Source organism: Macrobrachium rosenbergii, chromosome 51, assembly GCF_040412425.1.
Source record: "Macrobrachium rosenbergii isolate ZJJX-2024 chromosome 51, ASM4041242v1, whole genome shotgun sequence".
Classification (NCBI taxonomy): domain Eukaryota; kingdom Metazoa; phylum Arthropoda; class Malacostraca; order Decapoda; family Palaemonidae; genus Macrobrachium; species Macrobrachium rosenbergii.
In genome coordinates this window covers 24,948,388-24,961,019 of record NC_089791.1, presented here as the reverse complement: position 1 = coordinate 24,961,019, position 12,632 = coordinate 24,948,388, and the positions used below count along the sequence as shown (strand labels likewise).

The 12,632-nt window shown below is 38.5% G+C and overlaps 1 protein-coding gene across 1 annotated transcript in view; it reads right to left on the bottom strand.

Moving 5' to 3' along the window:
- Positions 1-6,188: 6,188 nt before the first annotated feature.
- The window catches only part of LOC136833227 (protein sax-3-like), a 42,372-nt gene continuing 35,928 nt past the window's right edge, over positions 6,189-12,632 (bottom strand). The window contains exons 2-4 of the mRNA XM_067095099.1: positions 9,582-10,160; positions 7,760-9,286; positions 6,189-7,607 (exon numbers count right to left, since the gene is read on the bottom strand). Of these exons, the coding sequence (XP_066951200.1) occupies positions 6,520-7,607; positions 7,760-9,286; positions 9,582-10,160 (3,194 nt within the window). The 3' untranslated portion in view covers positions 6,189-6,519. The remainder of the gene's footprint in view (positions 7,608-7,759; positions 9,287-9,581; positions 10,161-12,632) is intronic.

The following is a 12,632-nucleotide window of genomic DNA, read 5'->3' as shown; positions in this document are numbered from 1 at the left end:
CCAACATATGCGTAGATTTGATGTGAATGCACCCATGGCAGTTATGATTTGTACAATAAAACCATTTTCATTTCCTTATTGATTTCTTTTATTTTTTTCAATGCTCAATGTCAGTCAAATGTTATGCGCATTTGCTATCTTAACTTATTATTGCCAGTGGGGCTTAATAATAATATAATAATTATACATTTCTGTGCAGTCTCAATTAAATAATGACCAGTTACTGTCTCTCATTAACCGGTCACCGTCAAAATTTACATTTATTCTAATTACTGTCCGAGCAGACGTCGTTTCATTTTGCCATTAAGCCTCGTGATTTGCTCTCAAGTGGCTAATTCCATTTCTATAATTTCAATTTTTTCGGTATCTTTTTAATCTCCCTTTATCCAATTACCACATTACGCGCATCAGCTTTCGCGATTCCTATCGCTCATTTTTAAAGGGAATAGTGAAGGTCTGTAATTCTCACATTAGCCAATTACCACTATTATGCGTATTTTTAAGATTCCTATCGCTCATTTTGGAAAGGAATGGTGGAGGTCTTTGTTACTCATCAGCCAATTACCACAATTACGCGCATCAGTTTTTGCGATTCCTATCGCTCATTTTTAGAGGGAATAGTGATGGTCTCTAATTCTCACATCATCCAATTACCACTATTACGCGCATCAGTTTTTGCGATTCCTATCGATACTATCCTGCCCTAAAATGGAAGACTGCAGTATTTGCAAAAATACAAAACTGAGAAAAACGGTAGATACTCCTTTGCCTTACTACTGATTTTGCAGAAACTGCAAATGGGACCCCCTAAATACTCGTGGAAGGCATTCAAGAATCATTCTGAAACTGCAGTAACTTGTGTATTAGTGTTTCAAGAGTCCAGCAAGTGGCATATCTCAATTTCGAAAATTTTGCAGATACCGCAGTTTTCATTTTAGGGCAGTATTGTAAGGGAATAATAAAGAATAGTGAAGGTCGACAGCAGACTCCTACCCCCTCCCCTCCCCTTCCCCCTTCCCATTCAAAGTTGCGCATCACCATATCCGGGAAGTGAACGGTTTGTTCCCCGGAATGGAATCGAAAGCGCCGGTATAAATCGTTAAATAAATCGTCCTATTAGCGGCCGTATACAACGTCAGCGGATGGTTTCATCATCCCGGCCAGAAATGACAGGGGCACCAGGTGCATTTCCGAAGGTGAGCGCCGCAAATGACAGCCATTTTGATGCGCCGTCGTTTGGACGTTTCTTGAAATACAGCCGAAAGGGCTGGCGACTCCCGAGCAAATATAAGGAGCGATAACGTTATTGATAATGAAGAAAAACAAGTAAAACATACACCGAAGTTTCTTCGGCGTAATCGAGTTTTCTGTACAGCCGCTACGGCGTATAATCAGGGCCACCCAAAATAAATCTATCTTTCGGTGGTCTCGTATGAGCCGCAGCCCATGAAACTTTAATCACTGCCCGGTGTTGGCCTATCCTATATCGTTGCCAGAAGCACGAGTCCGACTAACTTTAACCTTAAATAACATATAAATTACTGAGACTAGACGGCTGCCATTTGGTATGTTTGATGATTGGAGGGTGGATGATCAACATACCAATTTGCAGCCTCAGTAGTTTTTAAGATCTGAGGGCGGAAAGAAAAAGTGCAGACAGAAAAAAGTGCGGACAGAATAAAGTGCGGACGGACAGACAAAGCCGGCACAATAGTTTCCTTTTGCAGAAAACTAAAAAGGCAATTAACTAAATAATTAAGGAAATGAAAATGGCTTTATTGGGACCATCAGTATTATGGGTATGCGCAAAAAATCTGCGCAAATGTTTGGCTGAAGAGCGGTGGCCGAATACAGCCTACCACAACAGTAGTATAAGACTGAGCCAGCAACTTGCCGGCACGGGCTCTTGCTCAAAGAGCAGCCCGTAACAACATCTTGTTACGATTACTGCCTCGCTGAGTGGCTTATTTCGGTGTCTGGATGCTTGTGTTGCCGATGGATCTTGTAAATATACAAAGAATATGTCCATGGACTCTAAATATATTTTGTGATACGGGCAATGCTAATCACCCTCATTTAGTGATGCTTGCATAGTTAATTGCTTTTTAATGAATGGTACGCTCTGTGTTTATCACATCCATTCGTGCAATGTTAATTGTTCATTCAGTGTTCCTTGCAAAGCTAATTGCTTTTAATGAGTGATACTTTCAGTGCTAAGTCAACCTAATTTTGTGGTACGTGCAATGTTAATCACTCTCATTTAAAGATGCAAGCAATATTAATTACCCTCATTTTGTGATACCTGCAATGCTGACAGCGAGTCTGCACCAAACTTAGATGAAATAATAGAAACAATCATTTCGATTCGATCCTTAAAACTGGTATATTCTGCCAGTCCCTTTGTTTTGAAACGCCATCTACTGATCAGAAAAGTGAGAACGTGATATGTCACTTTGAATCTTATGCCGCATTCCCTTCCATGAAGTGCAAAAAAAAAAAAAGTCATAGTTTCGTCTAACTAAATTGTGGCAAATTGTCGTATTTGTTCTTCATAAACATCTACCATCCTCCAACGACTGTTTATTTATTTACTGTGCTCTAACTGCATACCCTCTTTCAGCAGTGGCGTACGGATGACCTTGGATGATCTGTGAAACTTTAGATAAAAAAAAAAATTAAAACCATAACGAAATGAAAGTGAAAATCCATGTAGAGGTAAATAATCAGAAAATATTCAGGACAAATAATAAGTTCACGAAGAGAACGCAGGCAAGTTAAGCATAAAAATTTCCTTGGAAAGAAAGAAGAAAGGATAGAACTGAGACTTCCCAAAAAAATACCCGAGAAAAAAATGAAAGAATGAAAATGATGAATACCTCCAAGAAAGGGTAACAAACATGAAGAAAAATCAAAGAAAAGAACACAGCAAGTAAAAAGAACCATTACAGAGAAACAACACAAGAAAGTAGAAGATGCCAAAAAATACCTCAGGAAGGGATAACAGTCAATTGGTAAATACATAAACGCAAGACTAAGGAGGGTATAAGCCAAAGGGAGGGGCAGGTCCAAGGATAAAAGTGAAGGACAGATATCAGACAAAGATAAATAATGCCAAAAGGGCAAGGACAAAAAAAAAAAGGTCAAGAATTGTTACGGGCACCGGAAAAAAAAATAAAGTGAAATATCAACGTTGTGGAATAAGAATATAAAAATGGGGGGGGGGGGAATTGGGAAAAAAATTCACCATAACGAAAAATGCAAGGAATAATTTTCACGTCATAGAACAATGTAATGTGGTAACTAAAATTCAGGGAACACGATTAGTAAAAACACACTGAATAACGATCATAAGAGAGTACTTGTATAACTAAATGCCAGAATAAAACATAAGAATTAGAATATTCTCGCATAATATGCAAACGCTATCTATACCTGCATGCACTCCGACAGTCCACAGAATAAAGACAGCACCAAAAGGAAAAAGAAAGCGACAGATATGACTGTAGGACATGAAAAAGAAATAGGAGAGAAATTCATAAGAAAGAGGAGAAATTCAGAGATAAAATCTAAACTGAACGATAAAATCAAGCACTAACCAAAGCAAAAAAAAAAAAGACAAAGGAAGAGAGAGAGAGAGAGAGAGAGAGAGAGAGAGAGAGAGAGAGAGAGAGGAAAAAGGTAACTGTTAACTCCCTTAAGGGGCTAAGTAGCAAAAAGTTGGGGTTACGAAGACAGCTGGTGTACAAGATCAAACGGAAGCCCCGCCAGGAGAGAAAAAAGTATGCGATTCGCATATCTTCGTCTCGAGTAATCCCGGAGGAGAGTGGATTACCATTTCAAGTTATACACAAACGTGTGTATAGCTGAATGTGTGTAACTGAATACATATCATAACTATATACATATAGTATATATGTAATTACATGGACCAGCTAGTGTGGTATGCTAGCAACTATGTATACATGTATATGTATGTATTATATATATACGTATGTGTATATATATGAGTCTGGTGCAGAAAACTGCTAGCATACTACACTAGCTGGTCCATGTAATTACACTTATACAGTACATATACATACACATACACTACCACACACACACACTCTATATATATATAGACAGATAGATATATAGGTAGATAGTTGTACTCTTATGGCATTTAAGGTGGTGAATCATTGTTGCTTTTTTCAGTTCTCAACAGGAATTTGGGATGGGTCAAGGCCTTCTCCAACCAGGCTACATGTCTCCACAATCTGCATCTGTTATGTACCTAACTCACTGATTGAAGACAATCGAGGCATACTGAGTTTTAACGGAACCGGTCTGAATCCCCCAGAATCATAACAGAATCAACCTCTCTCTTCCACACACACACACACACACACACACACACACACACACACACATATATATATATATATATATATATATATATATATATATATATATATATATATATATATATATATATATATATATAGAGAGAGAGAGAGAGAGAGAGAGAGAGAGAGAGAGAGAGAGAGAGAGAGAGAGAGAGAAATTCTTTGTTGTTTACCAAAACTGTCACGCAAAAAAACCTTCAATTTATTTTCTCGCCTCTGACATCTAACCAAAGAATTGAAAGACCTCTGCTATTTCTGACGACCAGAGACAATCTAATGAACTCTGGCCTCAGGTGAGCCAACTCTCATTTACCCATTGGTAGTAAAGGTAACCTGGTATGTCTTGGTTACCCAACAGAGGCTTCGGTTACCCCCGCAAGCCGAATTCGATACACACGAGATTTCTCATTCTGGACTGGAAGTAAATTCTGCCTCTTTCACTCGGTGGCTTCGCAAGCTAGCAAATTTGTTTTTCACGCTCACAATTAAATAATAATGTCAGGGTGTACGAATGGATTCCTAAGATGAGACACACATATGTATACATACATATATATATATATATATATATATTTATTTATATATACATATATATATATATATATATATATATATTTGTTTATATATATATATATATATATCTACATATATATCTATAATTTATAAATATATATATATATATATATATATATATATATATATATATATATATATATAATAATGTAAACCAACAAATGTTAAATTCCTCCTCATTTGTTAAGAAAAAGCAAGCGAACACCTCAATGTGACTTTCTCATCTCATTACCTAACAGGTTAAAAAAATCAAGTTGGACACTTACAAAGGACTCAACAAATTTTATTAGAAAAAAAAAACAATGTTAACTTCCACAGACACCTACACTAATAAAGCTTTATATATACTGTATATATAAACAGGTGTGCGTACATGTCACGCATGTCTGTGATGTATATAGTGCATATAGCTGTACACACAATATATATATATGCACATGTATATATATATATATATATATATATATATATATATATATATATATATATATATATATATATATATATATATATATATATATATATATATATATATATATTTATACTGTACACACATATATATGTCTTTGCATATAAATGTATGCATGTATACACGCCTGTAGAGCACATACACATTAATGCGCACATATGTATACACATTTTTCTGACAATACATCTTCACGCCTCACTCAGGGTTCCTCCTTTGACTGCCTCTGAAGTCGATATTATCCGCACCTATTTGACGTAGAACTATGAATAGCCAAGATGCAAGTTCTCCATGACTAGGATACAGGATCATCTATTCACTACAAACTAAACGAAGCTATGAATATCATATCACTTTATCAGAACATCCTTCTTTGGGCTCAAACTACAATCTGCTTCAATCCTTTCCACTTCGAAATGCCAAATGCCATTTTCTTCATACGTATGGTGGGCAAAATATTCGTTTATTATTTTGGCGAAGAAGTATAAAGCTGCTGGGATACTGATATGTACATGTAAAAGCATAACTGCTGGATAAATATATTTTGCCTCCCAATGCACTGGACGTGGTAAGGTACAAATGTTTGTATCAAGGGATGGACGTGTTTGAGAATGAACTACATTGGTTAACAGCGACATCTGCTTGCGTTACTTGAGTCAGGCTCAAATGCTCTTTGAGACTAACCAAGACCATACAGGAAATGCTGCCAGAGCTTGCTTGATTTTTGCTTGATGACAAGTCTTTCTACAACTGTTCTTGAGGAAGCTGTCACCTATCCGTACACTTCAACTAATATACCTGGGCCAACGATTGCTCATAAAATTGATTTGCTAATTATCTTTCACGGAAATTTCTCACTGTTTTACTAATTTTTTACTTGGATGCTTTTCGAATATAAAATAATGGATATGCATTTTTCGTCTATTTACATCTTTGGTATCAAATTTCACTATTTACAAAACCTAAATTACAAAATGGAGAGATCTGCAGTATTTTCATAGCTGAGCTTAATGGGTGGCTGAAATTCGTATAAAACATTTACGTCAGTTGTACGTATTCAAGAAAAAGACACTAAAAGGAGTCTTCCTGGTACAACTAAGTTTTCTTCGATAAATCAACTTGTTGTGACGAGTTATCCTCTATACTCACTTCAACACAGCCACAAACAGGCATAGCATTATACATGTGATAGCCAGTCTGGCTCTCATTCGGAGTCATTTGCGAGTAAACATCGTAACTGTATTCAGATGTGCTATCACAGGGTCTCTTGTATTGCTCGGAACCACTGACACTGCTACGCTGCGAAGGAACACTTCGAATGATATGTATGTCATGAGGATCTGCCGATCGCAACGGATCTCCAAGATCAAGATCCTGGGGTGGTGGGGGGCATGCTGGAGGTGGTGGAAGGATTGCTGACCAGTTGACCTGGACTCCTGAGTCATCACTCTGGTGTCTCCATGGAGGGCCTCTGTTTAGATGGGGGGATTCGGGAGCCAGCAATGCCGTGGTGGCATAAGGCTCTGTTGTCTCATTGATCTGTTGCACTTTGGGCTCTGCATATTCATTAATCAAAGGATTGGAGCGCAGTAGGCGAGTTGAAGATAAACTGGAATCCCTGTCACTGTCGGAGGACTGCCACAGCTTCTTCTCATTGTACACCTGAACATTATGTTGGGTGGGATATATTGAAGAATCTTGGTATAGTGATGGCGTACGGGGTACTGTGGAAGCAGGAGGCTTGCGACGTAGCCTTTTAACATAAACAAGCGTTGCTAGAAAGAGCACAATAACTAAAGGCACTAACAAATAAGCAAGCCATTCGGGTTCTGGCTGGGCATACAAAACAGATGAATTTTCATTACTTAAAGATGTACCATCATGGATCTTTAGGATGCCCTTGGCTCCTCCGTTCATGTACACAGGGGCACTAAAAGGACCTGGGCCAACTCTGGTTAAAGCTGCTACTCTCACTGTATACAAGCGGCCTGGTACCAGACCACGAGCTTCTAGCCAAGGATTAACAACAGTCTCTGTAGTTTGTGTTCCATTATATGAGAGTGCTACCTGATAACCAATGATTTCACCACGTGCCTCCAGTGAAGAAAGAGTATCCCAAGTGATAAGGGTTGAACCATCTTCATGAGACTCCACACTAACTTTGCTTGGAGCTGACAAGGGAACTGAAATAAGAATAAAAATTACAAGTGATTTGAATATTTTATCGGGATATATAAACATGTTTTTAAAACTAAAGTACTTTCATCTTGAATATAACATTTTGGAAAAACTTAGAAAGAGCAAAATTAGTTTTGCTGAATTTGGTACAACTTACCATCTTCTGGAGTTGTGATGGAAAATGAGTTCGATGGTGTGCCCTCAACCCCTTGCCAAAAGGGAACCAAGAAGAATGTGTAGTTAGTGTTGGGCTTCAGATCCCGAACATGAGAGTATGATGCAGATCCAAGGACTGTGATTACTCTGACAGTTTTATGGGATTCTATTATATAAACTAGAACACCTTCAACACTGTTGTCTGTAGATGCTATGAACTTCCAAGTTAGACGAATACTGCCAGGGCTTGTGACACTACCATCAGTGATGGTCACTACAGGGCGTGAGAGACGACGTTTTGTGTAACGAATTTCCTCTTCACTAACAGACAAGTCATTTCGCACCTGTGTAATGACAGGATCTGACCAGGGGCTTGGGAATGAAATACCTTCTCTATTTACAGCGCGGACTAAAAAGAAATATGTTCGGCCAGGTGATAGATTATTAAGTAAACAAGCTTCTTCAGTCAAATCAGTCTCTGCAACTCTCCACTCTTCCCAGTCTTTTTGCCAGTATTCTACTACATACCACTGTTCAGAACTGCTTTTCATTTGAGAATTTGGCAACCATGTCAGATGTACTGATGTTTCATTCACTGACATTAGCTTAGGTTTTGAAGGAGGAGCAGGAAGCTTTGGTGGTTTAGTTTCTGTGGTGTCACTAGCTACTTTTAGGATGGCTTCTTGTTCAATTTTACCCGTTTCAGCTGTGATGTGACAAGAATATATTCCAGAGTCAGATGCTTGAAGACTTTTTAAAATGATAGCACCATTATCTTGAAAAGAGAGCCTTGAATTGTTGTTATCTTCAGTGAGCTGACGGGCAGCTATGTGAGCTGCAGGACGATACCACCATGATATAGATGGCTTAGCATATTCACTTACTGCTTCACAAGAAAATGAGGCTACACCACCAGGCTTAGCTGCAATATCATATGGGCCAATTCCTACAACAGGTGGAGGAAAAGCTTCTACCACTATCACCTCTGCCTTTGCACTTACTCCTCCTCCACTGCTAACTCCCCAACAGTAATAACTTCCACTATCAGTTATTGCTAGCTTTTGCAGAGACAGTTTCTGTCCATCATTTGAAACAGAAATATGACCAACACTCAATGAAGGTGTCAGCAGAGCACTTCTGTCTTGTGTTGGAAGTCTCCAAAGTACAAATGGAGATGGGTCACCCTCAACTTGACAAGAGAGCTCTGCCGCTCCATCAACCACAACCTGCGTGTCTTGTGGTTTTTGTGTCATTACAGGAGCATCAACTATCACAAGAGTTGCTCTTGCAGAGGTCATTCCAGCTTCATTTTCAGCTTTACAGACATAGTCGCCTGAATCTGCAGGTTCTACCTTTTCTAACACCAAATGCTGACCTTCAATCATTGCTCTACCTAGAGGCATCTTACCATCCAGCTTCTGCCAAGTAACTGTTGGTGCTGGATGGCCTTGTGACTTGCAGGCAAGCTGAACAGTGACACCAGATGCCACTGTCATGTTTGAAGGGCTTTCCTCAAACCATGGGGGAGCTGTAAAGAAATAAAATAAACATCATTATAACAAAAGCAGTAAAAATTAACTTTAGACAAGACATGAAATGGCAAGCACAAGTTTATCAGATGCAGTGATGATGTGTTGCATCTATAAATTTTAAACATCAAAGCTGATTTTTCTGGTTAAATATATATGCAATCATTTAATGCTGAAAAAAAATATAACTAAAATCATAAGTCAGGAAAAATCACTTACTTCAGTAAAAGTCATGGCTCAAGATACTTAAATAAAGAATTTGACAGTTACCTAAAAATAAAAGACTATACTTACTCATTATCACAAGTTGTGTTGGAGGACTCTCCCTGGTACCAGCCAAATTACGGGCACGACAAAGATATGTTCCCGAATCTTCTTGCTGGGTGCCATTAATAACAAGATCACCATTCTCCATCACAAAAACTCGACTGGAGTTAATTACCTCCAGACCATCTTGGAGCCAACTTAATTTCGGCTCCGGGGTCCCTTTAGGAGGTCGACATGGCAGTGTGATGGAACCATTAATAGTCACTTTGGTCACCGGTTCAAAGGACGTTTCAAATTCGTATCCAAGGGACGCCACGGTCAGAGTTGCGTTGTTCGACCGCGTGGCTCCGTGACTATTGGAGGCGACGCACCAGTAGGTCCCAGCATCCGAGTCCCTCCTGTTCGTAGCCACGCGGAGGAAGAAGAGGGATCCTGAGGGCAGGAGGACGCGGTGAGATCGGGGATCCTGCGGCGACGTCACTACCGGCTGGCCATTCCGATACCACGTGATTCGCGCGGCGTTTGAAGCTGCGCAGTTGAGAGTTGCTGGATCATTACGTCGGGCCACTATGTCCTTAGGCTGTTCGCGTATGACTGGCGTTACTCCTGGAAGGAAAAAAAAAAAGGTGCAAGTGAGAAACCTTTGAGTTGACGAATTACTCGTTTTATAAAACTTGAATGTAACTACATTTCAATAGGTTAAACATGGTAAATAACTGTCAGACTTTATTATAGTGAAGACAAAAAGAGGAACAATTTTATTTTGAGTGAAAACACCAAACGCCGAAAGGTTGAGATGATTCTGTCACAACAAAAGAAACTAAACCAAAAGTAAATGTTTACATTCATGACCAAGGCTCCTTCAGTTTGTTCTTTGTTCAAACAGCCCATTTCACCTCAAGAAAAGTTTTCCCTGGTCTAAAAATCATAACAGTGTTTTTTCATGATAAATTTAGCCCTTAAATATGAAACGGTAGATTCTCAAATACTAATGTTTCAGAATGCCACAATAAATTAGACAACAGCATTAATTTTCCTAACAGGCCAATTTCACCTTATGTATGAATTACATTTCGAACATATTTACGTTTGTGAAAGCGGGTGTCCTATAAAAGTCGAAAATGTTTAACCAAAATTCTAGTTATTTACATAATAAGTACACTTGTTTTTATATGATTTCCTTTACAACTGATGATTTTCATTTGTTACTTAGGAGAATGGAAACTGGATTGTACACTTGAAGATTCTTCCGTTATTGAATATCAAAGATAAAAGCACATAGTTATTAAGTAAAATAAAATGTAAAACCCTCCAACCTGACATGACAAGAGGCTATATATATTATATATTAAAATATTATGTATTGCCAAGTTCTTTCTTAATGAACTTGACATACATGTAAAAAAAATTCTCAGTGTCTTAATAGAATTTAAAAACCGCAAACGCACACACAAGAAGAGAAAAAGCATAAAGCCCTCTAACCACAATTCCGACGAGGAAAGCTACGAGGAAACGCTGCCCCCGAAGAGGTTCCAATAATGAGCATGACAATAACACGACTTTCCAGGCCGTTACCGAACAGAGCATGGCGGGGCAATTCCATCGGAATGACATTCTTAATCACGGTTCTTACACCCATTCGCTGACGCGTGATTAACCGCGACAGATTATTGAGGAAGCTTTCAACAACCGCGAACGAGGAAAGTTACAAGCAGAGAGGGCTGGAATTTTCACACTCGAAATTGCTCCTTTTTCCAGGAAATGATTCCCGCCTTTGCTAAACAACGCGGGAGAAAGAGTGCGCGTTCGTAGAACGCTCAGCAAAGCGGCGGTTTATTCTGAGACCATGGTTTATTCGCTGTCGCTTCGAGGGTACGGAATCGACTGTGCTAAGCTTTCAGCGTTCGCGCGAACGTTTCTGTTTCGGGGAAAGGAAGGGAGACGTAAAGACACCCACCAATTCGCAACTCGATTTTGGTCCTCGCAGATAAATTCTGAGTAATGCTTCTCTAGTCTTTCAACCATGGCGCGCAAGATTAAAGTCTTACTTTCCATTTTAGATCGGATTTGTAGTTTGCGCTGCGCGACCTCACCTAGTTCAAAGTCCCATTTCCCCCCTAATGCCTGACCGGTATTCGGGAAAACATTGCAAAGTAAATAGATATCATAAAACTCTTCGTCTCTTCACAACTCTCACGCCAAGAACAAAAGATTCAGTCTATGAGCTGATTATTTAATAATAACATTGGATGTGTCAGAAAGTCGTCATAGAAAGGCAATGTATTGCAAGAATATGTCAGTGAAAAGACCAAATTTTCAAGACTGAAATATAAGACTGAATTATTCATAATTGCAAAGTTATTAGGCGTTTACATCGATAAAAAAAAAAGCTAAATTTCTAAGATCTACATGTTTGTATCGATAATTATCTTTCCTTGTTTGCCTGAATCTATCAATCAATGATGTTAGCACGGGACAAATATAAGGTTGCAGCTAGAAGTTAAGACTGCAGAATTGTCCGAGCGAACCTGAAGTCATTATTTTATCAAGCTAAATGTATATAATTTTTTGTTTTTGTTTTTTGCCAAATAAGGCAATCCTAGCAACTTAAAATCTACACACAAGCATATTCTCTATTCAGTACATACATCATACATACATACGAGTACATATATATATACATACACATATATATACATATATATATATATATATATATATATATATATATATATATATATATATACACATACATACATACATGCATACATGTACTGTACACATACATACATGAATGTAAATATAAACGACAGATGTTTACGTTTCCATCTCTCACTGGTTTACATTCAACGATGCAATCACCTGACTGCAGACGCAGGAAGGCAAAGGCTACGGCATTGCTCCCACCGAATACAAATCAATACACCTTTTGAATTGCGCTTCTTTCAAAAGGGCCGGTTGTCTAAAAGGACTGACCCGTCGATGTCACAGGGCAGTTCATTCGGTATGAATGCATTCGGCGGTATCAACGGACATGGCGCGTGTTACATATGAATGAATGAATGTTAAGCGCATTCA